Source organism: Ctenocephalides felis, unplaced genomic scaffold (genome assembly GCF_003426905.1).
Source record: "Ctenocephalides felis isolate EL2017-DRISC unplaced genomic scaffold, ASM342690v1 CF-g0.4_SCAFFOLD_01886, whole genome shotgun sequence".
In the NCBI taxonomy this organism is placed as follows: domain Eukaryota; kingdom Metazoa; phylum Arthropoda; class Insecta; order Siphonaptera; family Pulicidae; genus Ctenocephalides; species Ctenocephalides felis.
Genome location: NW_020538040.1, coordinates 52,203,204 through 52,224,403, shown reverse-complemented (window position 1 = coordinate 52,224,403; position 21,200 = coordinate 52,203,204). Strand labels below are relative to the sequence as shown.

The window sequence follows — 21,200 nt, the reverse complement described above, 5'->3', positions numbered from 1 at the left end:
TTTTTTGGAATGTTTGAGGTTTAACTAGAAGCTATTACTGTAAAGTAGATGTGTGCAAAATTTCATTGGAATCGGTTGAGAACTTTTTGAGTTATCCCGCCCGCAAGTTTCAAAAATGTCGTTTTGAGAAAATCGCGTTTAAAGTTTTGACACATAGAACAGATAAGAGTTGAGGCGTGGCACTTAAATGAGTTTTTATTGTATAAATAATGATAATTTTGTTTTGAATATTTACAGGCATATTTTTGAGATGTTATTGTAACGATTTATGAAAAAAAAAAAAATCGATTTTTTTTTTCTTGTTACATGTATCGCCCCCCTTAAGAATAGATTTATTCATTTGTCCTACACCAATGTCGTGCTAAATAGTAAAATATCGTACGACATTAATTGTAGAACGTGTAGAACATTTACAAATGACAAAGATGTTAAATTTTGCGAGATGTGACGAATTCCTAGCTAAAACAATGTTATGTGTCATCAGGGTCAGATCTCGGCATTGTCAAATCTCGTATGATGGCTGATCTGCATTTATCAAACGCTTTCGGACTCTAGAGCCAGTCATTCGGCTATTTTGGTACCTGCCCAAACTAGAAGTTGCTGTGGCTTCACGTACACCTGATATTCTTACTTTGAAAGATATTTTTAACTATCTCGCCAGAGTGGAGCTTATAGAATGAATATTCATATAACTGATATCAAACGAAAACAGATACGAACTCGTAAAACAATATTGTGATATTTGATACCGAGGCGATTGCTCATAATAAGTTTCAAGAGAATGAAAGACAATGCATATTTATCCACATTTGATTATGGGAATGGGAATTTGTTCGCAGGTATTTTTAAACACATAGCATATGATTGTATATAAATGTCATATTGTTATTTAATATCATGTTAGTATGAAAAACAACTGGCACCCGTGTGAATAAGTTTGAAATTTATGTTCCGAGAGCTTCTAAGTAAAGCTCCTGGAGTATTGCGTTCATCATAATTATATTATGATCAAGTGGTTACATGATCTTTGTATGGAAATTCTAGCCAAACTGTTATTCAAAATATATGGTTTATTTTCAATTGAAATAAAAAGTGTTAAATTTACCGATGTCAAATCTAAATGCACTGAAACTTAAATATATGAAATGCAATAACTTCAATACATAAGCTTTTTTTCGATAGATAATTGCTTTTATAATTAGTTTACGTATAGTTTATTATAATTTTTTATTTGTTACTTTATTGCACAATTTGAATATGTTTGCGTAACTAATTCGGATGATAGAGGAAATATCATTTCTTGTTTCTTTACTACCTTGCAACCTTCATTTGCAAAACCAAAAATAATCTAGGTTATAAATGACACTAATATCATAATCCTTAATGAATTTATCGTTTGCTAAAATATCTTAACTATTGTTAAAATAGCCTAGCTGAAATTTATGGTAAATAAAATAATTTTAACTCTTTCGACTCGGATGCCGCCGCTCCGGCAAGAAATTCATATAAATCTCGGAATTCGCAAGTGAAAAGTGTTAAAACAAATTGAAATTTTAAAACCAAAATGGAATATGATTTTTGCGTCATTTGTTATAGTTATTTTTTAAACTTAATTAGTTTTATATAATTCATGAGATATAAAAAATATATGATGAAAAATACAACTGGCTTGTAGGAGGTATTAATGTAAACCAAGTTGACGAATTAGATAAATTTACACATTTTGAACAAGATTTTCAAATTAGTATTATAATCTAAAAAAATCGAATGAATATTTATCAGTAAATGCTTTGTAGATGAATTTAGTAATTTTGAAAAAATTGATCGTTATTTCCGGTATGCACGCATAGAATAGAAATGTCTAGTTTTCGTCGTATATCGGCATTTTTAGATAATACTTGTAGTTTGTTGTTCTATATTTAATTATGTATTTTGATAGTCTTTAAAAATTTTATTACATAGTAATTTTTAATGTCAATATTATAGAATTTGATTACATTTTTGATGCTACATATTAGTTAAACATTGCATTTTTTAAAAGAAAGCTTTTATAAATATAGCAGTATCCGGATCTAAAGACTCCAGAGACCGACTAAGAAATTCGGTCTTATTAAGCGGTTACCGAACTAAACTTAATGAACACACTTGCACCTAATTTGAGCTTAAATTTTCTTCAATATACCCAGTTAAATCTTATTGCTGGAGTCGATATATCCAGAATTCACAATCGAATAAATTAAAAATGAGATAAAAGCAAACCTTAATCACTTAACAGCATTCTCAATTTATATACGGATTTATTGATTTATTTGTAATTTAAGTATTAATTTATGACTGATATTTTAGTATAACAATCTATTTTTAAAATTCACTTCCGCTTAATGTAACATCTATTTTATTTGACAGTTATCTCACCTTGGTACGCGAAATATTAATTTATAGGTCACCAGTTTATCAATAGAATTAACAACTAATTAAAATTTGATTGAAATAAAAAAATATTTTTATTTAATCCTTTTCAAACACCTTATTTTGCATCAAACTTTCATAGACAAACAAAAAATTAACAAGTGCTTACAGAAGTAAATGAAAAATCGAATTAAATAAAAAAGTGTACGACACTGTTTTCTTCACAAAAACTCATTCAATCCACTTCAATGAAAATAAAATCCACAAAGATTGATTAATCGATAACACGTGCACTTACTTTTTGGTTCGCTGCCGTTTTATCCGACAGGTAATTTTGATTCTAGTCGAATCTAAATCGCAATGGCGACTATATTTGTTACGAATTCGGTGGGGGATCCCCGTAAGAATAGTGTATAAACACATCACATTTAAACATTAGGTTTATAAATGTGGATCACAAATACTAGAAAATCCTTCTGTATGAGACCGTTCATCCTATTTAGGTACCATGCTATCAAATTGTGACATTTAGGTGACGCAAATCTAGACAAGGTCGGTCGCAATATTTAAATTTACCCGTGGCGATGGTAGTTGTATCAAACTTACTTATATTCAAATGTCAACTATTTATCCTGTGCCAGAAGTTGCTTTGTTAGCACTTTTAGAAATTGACAGGATAATTGGTTCACGAACTGTAATGATCTACCTGCTTAGGAAGATGTTTCGTGAACCTTTTATAAAATTTATAAAAAAATTATTTTGTTTCCAAATATATATATATATTTTATTTAATTAATTAATACCAATCGGTTATATTCCATTCCCGTTTAGAGTTATTAAATTTTAGAAGTTAAATTGGTTCATTATGAGTCAGCATTAAAATTTTCTTTACAGTTTCATATAACCAATTTCATTCATAACAGTAGCATTAACTAAATAAATTCGTCAATATTGTACAAAAAAACTTTTTCTTTCTGTGTAAAGTTCCTGCTCTACAATACCGAACAGATCTATACCTTACCGTACCATAAGACTGCCGAAACAGTTTTTCTATTAAATATTGTATATACTATATAGAAAATTATGAACAAACATGTAGAAGATGTAAATTAGTAAGAGCAAACAAAACTATAAGCTGCCTTATCTTCGAAAGATCTTCAAATTTCCCAATTTTCTCAAATTTATTTCATATATAGTATATAGCATTGCTACTATAAATTACATCCACAAAAATAGGAAATGAATTTGAAGAAATTGGAAAACGTGAAGATCTTTTGATGAGAAGGCAGCATTTGGTTTTGTTTGTTCTTACTAATTTATTACATCTTCATGTTTGTTCATAATTTTCTATTTATACATGGTATTATTGAAATAATTATATAAATTGCAGATATTGCATTTAATTAGGAAAGTATATTAAACATGATTTTACTAACTGCATTACCATAAACACTAGTTTTAATTTGAGTAAATGTTTGACGGAAACTTAGCTATTGTTGTTGTATACTTTGCACTTATTCATTTTGTTTATTAAAATTGCTATTACACAATTGAATAATTGATGCATTACAATAATATTGTTTGTATGATTCGAGTCTAATAGAGACAAATAAAAAAATATGATTTTAGTGACAGTTTTAATGAAAAACCAACATAAAAATGCAGTGATTCACACTATCGCAGCCGAGCTAGTATTCCTTTCATAATATATCTTGCTTTTATTTGTCATCAAAATTCACATTTATTTTTTCCTATACTTAACTAAAACCTAAACCATTTTTGTACAAACTTTGTCAAAATAGCTTTCTTTTTGGAAGGGTGAAAAGAATGTAGAGATATCACATTTATATTTTGCAGCAAAATATACCTTAGAGGGCGTCCATTAATCACGTTTTAACAATTTTACAGTTTTTTCACGTAACTAAAATTACACATGATGTTTGGTGGGGGAGGGGGGTTAATTTTGAATATCACCATGTATCACCATGGGGGAGGGGGGTCCAAAAATCCTTAAAAACTTGCTCTCGACGCCCCCTTAGCAATATTTTTAAATAAAATTTGAATCTTGCAAGCAATGTTCCAAATTCTCGGTTGTACAAATATATAATGCGTTCTTGATATTTATATATGATTTAAGTTTTCTTTAATGGATAAGAAATAGTAACTAGTAATTTTCGTTTGGAGATAGGATGCATATTCAGCTACTTTTTTAAAAAAATTAATGGTAACAAATAAGTCTGATTGAAGACGAAAAAATATTTGTTGGATGCAAATGATTTATATGCGAAAGACTGAGTTAAAAATGTATAAAAACAATATTATATTAAAGTATTTAATTTTAAACTAAATTATAATTTTTAAGGATTTAACTATATCTATAATAACTATATCTAACCAATGGGTAGCAATAAAATATATTATGTATTATTAGTAATATTTTAAATGTAGTAATTATCTATTTTTTTATAAACACACTACTTTATACATATATATACACCCAACCGGGTAGCAATAAAATATATTATGTATTATTAATTAATATTTTGAATGTTGTAATAATCAGTTTTTTCGACAATATTTTTTTAATTTAATCCCAAAAAGTTTGTATCAAATTTATTTCATCATATTTTTAAAGTATTTTATTAAATCCTGTTTGGCTTTTAAAAATCCTTGATACCTTGAAATAAATAAAGATAAATATAGCAAATCATATTTATATGATAAGTAAAACTTGATAGGAAAATTTTTATGTATTTCGTTTTATGCAAAAATGTTTAACAACCGATTTTCAAGTAGAGAATTTATCAATCGTTTGATGAGAAAAAACGATAATCATTTAATTAGCATCTTCTGAAAATATTATTTACATTGGCACACATCACATGCGACTAATAGTAAAGAAAACAGATTAAAACGCAAATGGTTTATTTTATTGTCATTGTAACATGCATCGAATTCCAAGGTGGAATTAATTTATTGAATCCACGTGCAATATTTTTTTCGGTTTAAATTTAATTTCTGACTTATGCAAGCATTTGTAGATTATAAATATAGCATTGATTATAATGAAACAATGGTTTATGAGTTTAGTCTCGCAAATGAAATCATTTATCAAATGAAAATGCAATATACACAGACATGCAAATTGTGTATAGAATTAATTAGATTTAATTAATTAAAGTATTAAGCTATATTTTAAATTTCGTAGCGATAAACTAAATTCCATGCTCTATTATGCTGTATTTGTGTATACTGATACACACTTAGAATTTTATGATATTGCCATATTTATTTATTGGTGCATGAACACAAAGAGACTGTTATAAACAATATAGCATATTTCTGTTCAAATTATTTTGTGTTGAACTTTGAAAACGTTTGAAATAATCTGAAAATATTTTTGTTTCTCTGATGTAGTGCAATTGCCCCTGAATGCAACGTGCATTCTGATTGAATGATAATTTTGTCTAAGTCGGTGCAGAAACGTAGGCGGCTTTTAAGAATTCTTTTCAGTTTTTCATCCCTTGTGTGAAGCCCACCTTTGCTTGATATCAAGTATTAGTGATATCATATTTTCTTATGTGGTAGATCAAAAATAAGATTAAAAGTGAAAATAACCTTTTCAGGGTATGACCGCAATATATCAGTATTAGATAAAAGATCTAATAATAAAATTTCGTCATAGAGAGAATTGTCACCCGCTGGGTTGCACATTGTATAAAAAAATAATTTTGATTGCTACGGTAAGAAAAATATTTTTACCACAGTGAGTGGCATCTTTTTGGTTTATTTTTGGACCCACCACCACAGGGACGGATTCGTTCATACCGTGAATCATTAATCCATTGTTATGTATGTTCCGAGTCATCAAAGTTTAATTTTATACACAGTAGTAATCAGTTATTTATAGCAAAATGTATGTTATTGGGATATCTCAGCGGTTCATATGATATATATTTATCTATTAATAATCTTGATAATCTACTAAGAATCTTAATGCATTTCGCGTGGCAATTGCTAATTTTAGATGATTGAGCGAAAAATTCTTTGCCAACATGGTGTTCTTGAATTATGTAGGACTAACTAACTTGTAAAATTTAGTTAATTTTTAATTAAATGAAATTTGTATTTTTTGCGGACATAAGCGTTGAAATATTCATTATGTTTTACTCAAATTTATACAGTGCAATTGCTTGAACAGTTTTTATTTGTCTATTGGGGTATGTGGTTTTTACATTTTTTGAAAATGAAAATGTATTCCTAAAACGTAATAAAAAAACTTTCTTTGTCTATCGTTATTACAAAATAGTTCACACAATAGATTGCAAATGTGACAGAAATAGATATATATATATATATATATATATATATATATATATATATATATATTGCATAGTTTTATTGTCAATCAAAATAATATACATTTTTAAGACATTATAAAATATAAATTGACGTCAATTAAGTCAAATGAAATGTATATATAAAATATGAAAACTGTTTTTCATAATCTCTCATACCAGGCACCCCTGTCTGACTGAGATATGAAAATAATGTCTATATATAAACAAATAAAAAAAAATCCAAGGGTGTATATTCGCATTAAATTTGCACATTGAAAAAGTATGCATGTACTGTTATTTGGGTGTTATTTTTTAGAAGTTCTTCTATATAAAAATTTGCCTACATAATTTTTTATTAGTCTCATTGAAACCAATATTGATCGTTCAATGTTGTTTTTACGATAAGTATGAATTTAGTAATGGTAAGGTAATAATGTGGTTTTTGTACATGCAATATTAGTGGTGCATTGTGTCTTAAGGCAAATTAAAAAATCGTTATATGGAACCCCCAAAAAATGAACAAAGTTTGTACTCATTATTAAATTGTCTATAAAATATTTTTAATAATTTGATGCGAATATTTCCAATGATTATTTTTCACAATCGAATGGTATCTTTCTTAGACTTTTTTCTACATCTTTGAGACCGCTGGAACTACGGGAAGTTAAAAATTATTAAACAAAAAAAAATCTGTAGTTGCTACATGACTGAGTCACGTTTCAACACATAATTACGAAGAAACGGCCTGGCAGATCTTTTATCCTTGAAACAGTTTTTGAATGTCTGAATTTTTGAAAACCATTCAGAATTGTGGGCTAAACGTGGAGGAAAAATTATACCTGCTAATTATAAAGAAACGTCGCGTAAAACTAATCAACGCTATTTCGTATCGAGTTACATTGAATGGTTTTCAAATTTTTAAAATCGGTTCAGTCGTTTTGAAAAAACTTCGACGGAAGGTCGAAGAAAGAAAGATTTTTGCGATTACTATAATAATATATATTAATAATTGTTTGATTCTTTGATTGAGTTATAAACTAGAATCGTGCGAAAATGAACCCTAATAGTAAATGCAATCAGCAATTTTTTATTCAAAAAATTGACGAGAAATATTATTATTCAATGAATCCTATTTTAAAACTGTTTTTAAGTAATGGAAATTTTTACTCACTTGGTGGTTGTCCTTTTCGTTGTCTTTCTTCTTCTTCTTCAAGCATTCTCAAGACAGCTGAATTTGCTAAGTTGCCTGGCTTATCCACGTTCTTGTTGTGCATGAAGTCGATTCTGTTGGATATAATAATTAAAAATAACTTTCAGATTTGTATATAAAATACAATTTTTTAATAATATATAATTTGATATAATATATAATTTTGTAATATAAAATTATGTATTTCAAGATATCGGGGGCGCGCGCTTGATAAATAGAAATTTATTAAGAAGTTATGGGCCTTCTTTGATTTGTTTTTTTATTAAATATTTTTTATTAAAGTAAAATTTTTATAAAAGTAAAATTCATGTTTTATTACAAGGCCAGGAATATATGAAATAAGATTCAGTAAAAAACACTCACTGGCTGAAAGTTTGGTGAAAAATTATTAGATTATCTACTAAAATGACTATTATGAAATAGAGATTTGTGGATGGTGTGTGAAAATTTAGAGTAGTATGCATTTTTTAATTTTGCATTATAAAAATTAAAATTAAATAAAAATTTATTCCAAACTTTAGAAAAAGGTTAGGCGTAGATTCGAACTATAGAAAGGGGTAGGGGTATATTTCGAAAGGAAGGAGTAAAAAAGGATAGAGGTAGATTTCGAATTATAGAATATTAAAATAAAGAAAATTATCTCAAAATTTAAAAATATATTAGAGGTGGATAATCCTTGATGAAATTAAATAGTATTTTGAAGTAAAAAGAGTCGTATGTATTTTTCAATTCCACATTAAAAGAATTAAAATAAAAAAATGACCCCGAAATTAAAAAAAAATATTAGGGTTGGACAACCCTTAATACAAAAAATTGTAACTTAAAGTAAGATTTAAGCTTTTTCTTTAAGCCAAAAAATCTGAACTAAAATTTTGTCAAAAATATTCAGTGACTAAACGCGGGATAAAAATGATTTAATTACTAAAATGGCTTTAAAAATTAGGAGTTGGCGATTAAGAAGTAAAAATTCAGAATTGTATGTATTTTTAATGCCACATTATAAAAAAAAATCTTGAAAAAAAATAATAAGGGTTAACAAACCTTATCACAGCGGTATGAAAAACAGATAGTAGTCATTTCTCAGAAGGGTTCGTTCAAGTATTACGTAAGCAGATTTACTACAATTATTTACCCCCCCCCTCCCCTTTGTCATCAAAAGTAAGCAAATTTCTTACCAAAAATAGGCAAAATAAGCAAATCAATAACCCCCCCGCCCCCCTATAGTGCTTACGTAATACTTGAACGGCCCCGAATTATTGAATACAATTATAAAATTTGGTAAAAATCGGTAAAGCCGTTTCGGAGTAGTACGGGAACGAAGATTGTGATATGGAAATTTTATATAAAAGATACGTAATATATAATTTATTTATCTCATAACATTAATTAACTTGTAACTAATTATTATTCTAGTAAATTTTTCTAAAGAAGGAAGTTCTAGTAACTTTTTTGGTTTCACCTTCTTTAAATTGAGTTTATCAAAGCATTTTCGGTTCTCCTTAAAAATATATAAGGTTGTCAAATATCTCCCTTCCGCCTTTTTGTATTATAAACCAAGAGCAAAAAAGCGGAAGGGAGATATTTGACAACCTAATATTAAATTTTCTCTCTTTTTGTGAAATGCTGCGTTATTACTATATATCGATACTTTCATCGATGTGACCAATTTCAATTTATTTCGGATATTTCAGGATATGTAGATATATTATTATTTATTTAATAAGTTATTTAAATAATTAAGTTTTAAGTTTAGGTATTTGCACTATGTTAAGTTGACTTAATCATCATATGTAAAATGGCATATCGTACTTACAATTAGTAAGACTTATGGTAGGACATTAGTGATTATGGTATTGATGTATAGTTATGTATGAATTTTGTGAATAAAATCAATTTATAGTCCAAAGTTAAATAACTTCTGATCATAAATCAATAATTAAATACTTTGTTTTGAAAAGGTTTATAACTCAAAATTAGTTATGTAAATAACTCGAGTTTTATGAGTAAACATCAAAACTAATTTTATCTACCATCGTATGGGTCTATATATGTATGGTAAGTAATAGAACAGTCAAATAAATCATTAAAACTTGAAATAGTTGATTGCTTAACTTAATTATAAGTTATTTTGCAACAATAACAAAAAACATTGAATAAGAAAGAATTTTATTCGAGCATTCGAAGCAAACAGTTTTGCAAATTATTTATTTTTTACGCATAGCAATATTTTAAACCAAATTGATATGAAATTAATTTTTAATTGACAAGAAATTGATGCATTTTATAATCAACTTTGTAGTCAAATTCATCTAGGGCTTGATTTAGCATAGGAAGAATTTTGTTAGACATTTTACAATAAAATGTTGTAAAAAAAATGACGCATCTAATATGACAATATTATGCAGAACGGTTTACATGTCCAATCGAGATAAAATATAAAATGTAATAATCAGTTTGAAATGCAGTGACTCATTTTCATGATTAAAACAATAACAAAATCAAAGCAGTAAAAACAAATAAAACAAATGGTTTCTTGCGTGTCAGGTGTTAATAATCATGAAATATATAATCCCGACAATTTGTTTATAATAAATATATTCAAGGAAGGTGCATGCGACATAAGTTGTGCTCTTTTAAAAAGCAAATATTATTATAAGACATTGCAATCATTTCATTATCGATATAAGAAACATATGAATCATACTGTAGAAAATTGCAATTGAATAACGTAACATGATAAAATGCTGTTGATTATATAATTGTTATCTAATAATCGATGACAAAATTCTAAACGTGGAGAAAACTATTCAAATAATAAGTAGAGTTTTGATTTGCAATAGACGTATATAATTTTCAATTACCCATTAGAACACAAAAATTTACAGACACAATACAATTTTCTCTATGCGGCCTAATTATGATATCGGTTCTGATGGAACGTAAGAAACGAGTTATAAAATTGATAATGTTTTTACTTATTTATATAAAACTTAAGTAAATTTAGTTTTTGATAAAATATGAATCATATTGAAAGTTACATCAGGTGATATTTTTACAAGAAATTTTTTTGGTTTAGTTCATGAAATTTGCAATTTTATTATTGATCTTTTAATAAGATCTAGAATAAAATAAATATAGAAAAAAATTGATTATTATGTTTGACTAAAACATGTAGAAAATATTATGCAACATCACAGTATTCCATAAGTTTTTGAAGCTGCTAATTGGTATTGCCTATCATTAATTAGAACCTTGGATTTTAGATGCTAAATAATAACATAGGTCTATAAGAAAGGGAAAACGTCTGAAATTATACGATTTTAATTATCATGCAGAAGAATTGCTAGATCGGAGATTTTTCCGTTTCTTTACTTTTTTCAGTTTGTTGCTGTTTGACCCCCAATTTTGACTTCAGATTCGTGTTCAGCATTAAAAACTACATTGAATAACATATGCCGCACACCTAATACAGACAACTTTTTTTGTGAACCTGTGTAATTTTTTTACATGTTTATTTCAAACTATTCTGAATCGTTTGATATCAAAATTAGAAAATGCTTTGTATATTAGAGTGTGTATTTCAGTCAAAATTTGATATTTCGTCAAACTCGATAAGAGATATAAAAGTTGTTTAATTTAAAAAATGCATCAAAGTGCGGAATAATGGTCGAGTCAAAATATTAAGTTTGTCCATAAATGGTATAAGCTGATATATAATATAGTTATGATAAATTATAATAACTAAATTTTTTATGATCAGTTACGCCCGTGCAACCCAACGGTATGCAACGCATTATGACAATTTTATTGAGTGTTCTAGATCCAAATGCGGCCCTGGCTAAATTTCCTAAATTTCGCAATTTTGGTCTGAAATAAAATAATGTAAAATTATAATTTTTCATCATGTAACTCAATACTATTGGTTTTAGCATTCAATAGTGATGTAACGGTGGAGTTCATTCGTCTCGCGTCGAATTCCGACAGATCTAAATGCAGCGTCGTACCTCATAACGATAAAGTATTTGTGTTACTCTCTGTTTATTCAAATATTTTCGCACCTCGTTCATTGCAGACAGTTGCAAAACATCCATATGATGGACATTCGATAACAGGTTGTAAAAATGTTAACATTTTCATTTCTCGTTGTTAACACATTATCACTACCACATAGCTTGTACAAATAGTTTCTAGCTAAAGCTTTCTAAGCTTTTTTAGTTTTGTTTCTGTTTATACATTTTAGTTTCATAATAAATAAATTATTCATTTATAATGCAATGCATTGGCAATGTATTTATGTCTTAACAAAAATTAATTTTGTTATCATTATCACTATCACATAGCTGGTACGAATAGTTTCTAAGCTAAAGCTTTCTAAGTTTTTTTAATTTTGTTACTATTTATTTTAGTATTACAATAAACGATTTATTTATAATGTAGAGCTTTAGTAATATATTCATGTTTTAACAAAAATTAATTTTGACTTAAATGGGAGTGCTAATAGTTGAAATCAATTATTGATTTGATACGTGCAAAAATATTTTTGTGATGTTTGAGTAAGTTGAGCTTTTTTATTTAATGTAAATCATATATTTAAATCATGGCTGCTTAATGTTATTCAATAGTGTTGTAAAGCTTTATATATTACTGAATTAATCATGGATGTTTATTTTCAAGAGTGATGACTTAATTGAAATATTGAAATATTATAATTATATCTATAAAGCACGAGACAACATCGTTGATACAAATAGGCAAATATCAATTTTGAGTGGCGATAGCTGATTTTTATAACAATATATTTATATTATAACCACCGAAAACAAGTAATGTTAGAACTTTTTTAACAACAGTATTTGAAAGTAGAAGGCAAAAGATGTATAACCAGTGATCACCTTGATTTTTATGACGTCGCTATTAGGAGATAAACAGAAATGTCTAAAAAGTACAAAAGTATTTTCTCTAATTTTTAGTTTTATTTTTGGTTGTGAGCCCTGTTGTTTAGTGTACGGGACCTTAATATAATTTTTAATTATGCGCTATTTAATTGTTTTATGAGATAAATTATTATTTTCATGTAGATTCAACTGAACCTTTACCCTGCCAAAGATGTAAGCAATAAATAAAAGTAAATAAAATAGTAAATTGAGTTAAAAAAAATTACGAGATAAGTACAATTACTAGTTATTTCAACTTTGCTAATGATATAATAATTCTGACGAAATACCAGATCAAGGTTATATACAGTATCTTTGTCAAAAATGTGCTCAATATATTTATATTTTACTATTTAAATATTTTAGCTATTATTTCGTAAAATTCCTTTAAATTAAAAATTAATGTTTGCCCTCTGGCTGTTCCATTTTACCCAGCCTTTAGGGTAAAAAGGGACAGATGGCAAATTTTAGAAAAATAGTAAAATACACATTTTTAACTTATTATAATCGTCCAAAAATCGAAATTAAAAATTTTTACATTTCTTCACGTTTTGAAAGTTTCTGAACATTTTGGCATACCTTAGAAAAAATGGATGTGTGTGTATGTATGTATGGATACAATTTTTCGTCCACGTTTTCGGGCGCACGGATCAACCGATTTGAATAGTTCAAAAAACATTTGATTCCTATTGATAGAGGGATGTGCTGATTAGTTTTTGGCAAAGAATGCAGAAAATAGAAATCGAGTTTTTGAGAGATCGGAGGAGCATCGGATTTGAATGATCCAAAAAACATTCAATTTGTAATAACGGGGAGAAGTGGTGATTAGTTTTTGGCAAAGGCAGGTTTCGGAGATACAGAGCTAAATGTGCCAAAAATGGCAGTTTTTGAGAGAACTAAGCGTCCGATTTGAATGATTCAAAGAACTTTCTGCTTGTTTTAACAAAATAATTGTTTTTGAAAAAAAAGAATTTTTTTTTTCAAAATTGTTTTTTTTTTCGAAAATTTTCCTACCTATTGAATGATTTGAGATGTACAGAAAAAGTAATTTAAATTTAAACTTTGATATCGATGATGCTAAAATGGCAATGAATTGTCAACATTGATAATTAAAATGTCAATGTCAATAACTGCTAGGACAACATTTAATAAAGTCATTGTAGCCCTACTTCAGCTGTATGTGGTAATTGTTGGAATATATTGATATATTGAATACATATACTTAGGTATCATATATATATATATATATATATATATATATCATATGTATGTGATTAATATTTATTTTGTGCTACGACCGAGAAAAGACACATTTTTGTGAAAGCACATGATTTAGTTTTAAAGCTTTCAAAATATGATGTTTTATTATCAGATGTCCAACGAGTAATATTATTAATAGTGTTGTTAATGTAATTAATTATTATCTGTATATAAATAAAATAAAATTAACAGGCGTTCTAACAGATAAGTGAGAAACTGAAATGCTTCTAAAAAAATTGAATAGACTTTCTGTTTGACTCTTTTTCAATGAAAAAAAAAATACATAAATTATTTGAAAAACATAATTAATATATAAGCGATGAACCATTCTGACCAATATGTTCAAAATCAACAAATCATCAAATCATGGAAGTCAATTATAATTTTTTGGAAACATAATAATTTTTTTTCATTATCTTGATGGGTTCTTGTTAAAAAGCTTTTGTGCGCAATATGTGTGTATGAATGTATATATATATACATATATATATATATATATATGATATATTGCTTACGTTTCATGTGAAAACCAATAAAATGTTTTCATTGAACATATCCTAAAATTACTATTTAGCTCCAGTTTTGCAAATGGCAAAACCGAAATCAAACAAGAACAAATGTTTTCAAGAGACGCATATGTGATTTCTCAATTCTCTGTTTACTTGTGCTGATATCATACATATGGAAGCATACGAATACCAAGGGGATTATTTTAACACTTCTTTGAAATGGATTGCGATATCGTATTACTTTTGAGAAAATTTATTGTTGTAGTTATTCCTCGAGTTAAAAACTGCAGCATATATTTGCGATGCATCACATTGCAATATTGCAAAGGACCGAAAGTAAATCGTTAATCTATTAAAGTAAATCTAGAGCAATATGTGATTTGTATAAATTATTATTTAAAATTTATAATTAATTCGGATTGCTTGGCGAGGGTGATTCATAATATTATAGGGGCAATTTAAAACAGAAAATTGTCTTTAGTCTATGCATTTTATTTTACATTATTATAGGCTCATAGATGTTTTTATGCAGTTCATAATTCATCAAATAGAAGAATAATTTGTATTATAAAATATGAAACTATTAATTATATAACTTACTCATACATTCACCAAAGACTATGACATATATGAATAATTTAATTAAAATAATAGTACTCCTAAAACAATTAATTTAAGGTGATTTTTATTTTACTTAAAACACTTAATGACAATTATAATAAAAAAATAAGAGAACGGACAAACAATTATCATATTATAGTTCAGATAATGTTTTAAATAGATGACAAAACGAATATTTAATAAATATTTTAATTACTAAAAACTAACACGATCTTTATACTTATCTAATCATTCTTAACCGATATCACTCGGAAAGTTTTTGAACGATTTTGTGAACGCGTGGAAAAATATTTTTTTTCTTAACATTTATGAAATACGATGCGATACAATCAAATTTTACAAATACTATGTAAAAAAAAACTAATCAGTCTTACGCCTTAATAGATTATAAATTAAAATATTTCTTGAAAAATGTTGATTTAATTTTGTAAATATCGATATTGTTTTGTGTTATTAATGTTTTAGATCATTTATTATGCTTAGCTTTTTGTAATTATATTAGGAATTTTGTAGAAATATTTTATCTCTATATAGTGAGTAGTGCTGAATTTATAATCAAATTTAACGCTGAACTTTTCTTTCGTTAGTTAAGAAATTTAGTAATTCAAAGAAATATTTAAAAAATCAATTACACCAAATATTTGGAATTCTAAGAAATATTATTATTTTACAATTTTTCAGGGTCTAAAACCTATTGCAATAGATTATAGTGGTTAATGCGTGATTACAGTCTAAACATTTTAATTGATTAAATTTTTTATCAATATTTTATTGTGATTTAATATCTGAGTCAAAAGGTCTGAAATTCGATATAAAGAATTCTAGCAAAATGTATATAATGTTAAAAGTATCTTTAATATTATGTTCAAATTGCACAATTGCAAATGTTGGATGTAGCGCCGACAGAAAATAAATTGTGTAGTACATAAGTATATAATAATTAAATGATTTTGTTAAATAAGAATTTGTTTAATATATCATTATATGTCTTTGAGTGAATGTTTCAATCTTTTTCAATATAAAAATATTACTATTAAAATAACTTTACATTTAAGCTTACGGACGTAGTAAATATAAAGTTGCTTTTTTTAGTCAAAATAAAAATTAATATTAATACGTATCTGTTTTTACTGCATATTTTACAATTTTAGTTTAGGCTACTTTAGATTACCTTTCCAAAGTAAACAAAAAATTCCCAACGACTAATGGCTCAAAATACACTGAACTTGGTCATTAGTGGATTTTTTTATGTTTGGGAATTGCGATATATACCTACTTAACCTTGATTTTGTAGAAATTCAAATAAAACTTAAAGATCTATTCTCTGCTTTACAGCTAATAAAATTAATTAATGTCTATTTTTAAGACTTTATTAGAATGAAGGAGCACGCAATAAAGCTGCACTTGGCACGTGTTATAATTAACTGTGAATGTGATAAATAATGTTTGCGCAAAAATCGCTGCAATTATAAATTTGTAAACATAATTTATATTATTATTGCTCATATATTGCATTGGATTATATATCTTTTATTTTAGTGTGTGTATGTATGTGCATACACAATTTTTTGTCGACGATTTTGAGAACACGGATCAACCGATTTCAATAAATCAAAAAGCATTCGATTCCTACTGATAAGGAAACGTGCTGATTAGTAGTTTTTAGCAATGGCAGGCCTAGCCGTTTCGAAAATAGTCCGGGGCGTCCCATTTGAATAATTCAGAAAATATTTTTCTTTTATTGACGAAGTGAACAGCGTTTTCGGAGGGCCCAATAAAAAAAGTAAAAAATGATATCAAAAATGATAGCGGTCAAAAATGATCATTAGACATATGCACATCATATTGTCAGATATTTTATAGAGATTATAAAAATAAGTACAAATTATGTGTATATTTATATGGGTTCCCTACCAATGACCCATATAAACATAAAGACTACGACGCGGCGCTTACGCACTTCGATATTTTGTCTCTAAAACAGCCAAGCAGCGCAATTGTATGAAAAAAGTTCCAACTTTTAAAAAATATTCAAAATATAAAAAAAAATGATTTTTTTTTTGAAAGTTCGAAATTCTAAAAAAAATATTCTCAAAGTTTTGTAAGAATTTTAAAGTTTTTTTTTTAAATATTAGTTCTCGGTATGGGAAGTTCCGGCAATTTGCCTGAAACCACTACTTCAGTTTTAGACTTTTGTTGCTAAAAGTTTATATAATAATTTCTTACTATTCATCAAATCATTGGTGCCTCTAAATTTAATATTTTTCTTGAACTAAATGTGCTAAATATTAAAAAAAATTTGCATGCACTCTATATTATCATAACCAATGATGTAATTGATAGATGTTAATAATTTAATAAAAAATATTTTATTTTTTGAAACACATCTATTGTGAAATAAAATCAGTTAATTGTGTTCACAATTTAAAATTATTTAATCTTTCGTTTTATTGTAATTTTACGAATCATGTTAAGCTTATTGAAAAGTATCAAATGTTATAAGCTTTGATAGTAAAATATCAAAACCTCTTCAGACTTAACAATTATATTCTTATTTGTATACTTCATTTATCAGTGAACTCAACTTAAATAGTGAATACTTAATTGCCTTTTTTATGTGTTTATTGAGGAGTAAAATGCATACAAATCACTGTATACTGAAATGCGATATACCTATGTAAGAAATGATGAAAATTAGGCCATAAAAATGTGATCAGACTTGAAGAACTTTTTTGTCAGTATATTTAATGAATTACTACCATTTAATTTTGCAAATCTATTTGAACTTTATTATAAGAGAAATTATTTCTAAGAGAAGTCCTAAGCTCTAGAAGCAATAAATTTAAGTTCAACCTTATATTATACAACTTTAACGATGACATAAATCAAAATTATGTTGCTTGAACAAGATCAAGATTAAAATCGATTTTCATAATAATGTTGATGCATATATGATTTATACATGTCGTAACTGTCAATACAAAATTTATTCTATTAATATCGCAATTGCACAATTGCAGGAGCGCGATGCAATTCCTACTTACATTGTTTCATGTATGAATTTTATTAATTTTGACAACCGTACTTTGGATGATATAAAATCAGTGAGATTTAAACTTTTATTTTAAATTAATGTCATTTAGGTTAAAGGTTTTGCTTTGAATATTAAAAATTATTTCATTTTGTGTACTATTCTTCAATTAATGCGGAACCTACTTAAAGAGTAAAATTTTGAACTTTTTTGTTTATTTATTTATAATTGCTGTTCATTGATATTACAGTTGAAAACATTTGTATCGTGATAAAATGTTTAAATTGAGCTTTTATGCAATTTTTTTGCCATTCGAATAGCCGTTTCCTTAATTTGGTTCAATTTGCCGTTGTGAGTGATTGATTTATAAGGGCTAATCTATAATATAGTGTAATTGATGCAGAAATTTTCAAATTCCAAAATAAGTTTGAATAAATTCATTCAATTTATTTCTAAATTTATTATTGGCGAGAGTTGGGAAAGTCGGCCTTACAGCCACAAAGATCCGATGATCTTTGTGAAATGAAAGAAACTGATTGCAATCAGGAACGATATTCATTATAACTTGAATCCAAAGATCTATAGATCAAAAATATAGTTCTAATGGAAATAGCCCGTCCAGACATTACCGCAAAAGTTAAAAAGAATTGGACATGGAGTTGGACAAGTGGATCATTGGGTTGTTCTCTAATAGCCAACAGCAAAAATTATGATCACAATAAGTAATCCTCTATTACAAAATATCACTCTATTACAAAATATCAAAAGATAAAAGGTAAATAGTCGAAGACGAAAAAAGTGTTTGTGAGCGATTAAAATGGACAATACTAAATAATAGCAAAAACGCTGTTCGAACTTTAGATTTTTCGATGGTATAGCTCCCTCATATATTAAATTCACATTTTTTTTATAAATTTGAATTTAACTTTATATAATTTTATATGGTTACTTACCCAACTGCTCCATTGGCTAACAACTGAGTTTGCTTGTTGAGCGTTTCCTGAACGTTCTGCGGAGAATACAGTTTAATTGGTGAATTGAATTGCTTATTGACAAGCTTTGGATAGGTTGCCATCTTTTTGGTTTATTTGCCTTCTTGCTCCTTTATTGGTCGTTGAATCAATTACGGCTAGTTCTGGAAATTAAAAAAATATGAGGACATCACGGTACAAGTGAACCAAATTACATAAATCATTCTGCCTGAGATACTGATCACGGCCACTGCGGGTCGAAGGATCAGGTGCAAGGGCAACTTATATGCAACCAGATCATTTTAGACACTGGTAATAATGCTCGTCTATTTATTTGCGTATTTATCTAACGTAAGTGTTTCTTCTGACTGATATAAAGTTGTTAAATTATGAAATCAAATATTAAAATAAAACAATTATTTATTTCTAATTTTTTTAAATACATATTTACTGAGGCAAAAGTAAGGGACTTTTTCATGTAGCACAAGGTCTATCTATAATTGTCGAGGATAATTTGAAAATAAAATTGATTTTCCGAACTATCTAATATACTTCAACGTTCAACTTCAATAATTAATATTATTTCCAAATTTATATCTGAATGCAAGTTAGTTTTATTTATATTTTACACTATTTTATTTGGAGTTTACTATAGGGGGAAGTCCCCGAGTGCCGGACAGCAAAGTTTATTTATAAATAAATCAAAAAATATTTTACGAAATGTTTATTAAATCATGACTTATGTTAGATAACAAAGTTAGAAATCAGAATAAATTAATAAAAACGCGATCATTGTTAAAAAATAATTAATACTATCGATCAAACTTTGGTAACAAAAAATATGATTTTACAAAGCGGCACCTAGTACCGGACATTTTAAAATAACCAGCATTGAACACATTTGTAGTCATCTTCACACTCTGGAATGTCTGTACATGTGTATTTGACTAATATTCTTAGATATTGCAAAAAAAAATCACTAATTATCCACCCTTTTGGCTGGGCCACACCGATGCTCTCAGCTGGAGCATTCATCATAAAATTTTCATTCTTCGACAAGGAAATACGAAAAATGCGGGTATGTAGTGACCGTTAGCACTCATACAGAACAAAATTAAATAATTAGAATAAATTACGTCAATTCTCACAAGAAATATCAATATGTTTACTGACCGGCGCTAAGGGACGACTCAGTGTCCGGTGCTAAGGGACAACATTTTCGTTCATTTGGTGGTACCTACTAAAATTGTTTAAAATATCTAATAATATTTTACCATTTTACGGATAACAATCAAATACTGCTATTATCTTTGAATGCCACTCAAATATAATTACACTAGAATTACGTCCACTGAAATTTAGGTGACGCCGTAATTTTGCGCTTAAAACAACAATGAGTTGCTCCCGCCGTGGCCGAGTGCGTCACATGTGAGTCTTGGCACGTGATCCTGCACCTGTGTGCACCCCGCGCCCCTTTCACTTGTATTTCAAAATAAAAAGATTTATACTCGCTTAAATAATATGTGTTAAATAGAGTGTCCGGCGTTAGGTACCGTCCGGCGTTACGCGACTCCCCCCTATATCAAAGTGTAGGATAGCTACGTAATAATATTGAAAATTTCATTTTGGAATCGAACGATATCCTGCGACCAGCTACGAAATTTAGTATAACTTGTATATTTAGTATACTTTGGAAAACTAATTCATGATGATCAATTACATATTCACTGTAATTGATCATGGTTGAAAATCCACAACAAAAGTATTTTCTTTCGTTGATAGTTTTTTTTTTGGTTGTGAGAACTGTTGTTTATTTTAAGAGATTTTAATGTTTTTTTTTCTAAACATACGTAATTTAATTGTTTTATAAGATGTATTGTTAGTTTTAAGTTAGATTCAACAGTTTTTTTTTATA

At 27.5% G+C, this 21,200-nt stretch overlaps 1 protein-coding gene across 1 annotated transcript in view; it reads right to left on the bottom strand.

Moving 5' to 3' along the window:
• The window catches only part of LOC113378515 (vegetative cell wall protein gp1-like), a 40,118-nt gene that overhangs the window by 10,113 nt on the left and 8,805 nt on the right, over nt 1-21,200 (bottom strand). The window contains exons 2-3 of the mRNA XM_026619057.1: nt 19,268-19,449; nt 7,921-8,033 (exon numbers count right to left, since the gene is read on the bottom strand). Coding sequence (XP_026474842.1) covers nt 7,921-8,033; nt 19,268-19,389 — 235 coding nt within the window. The 5' untranslated portion in view covers nt 19,390-19,449. The remainder of the gene's footprint in view (nt 1-7,920; nt 8,034-19,267; nt 19,450-21,200) is intronic.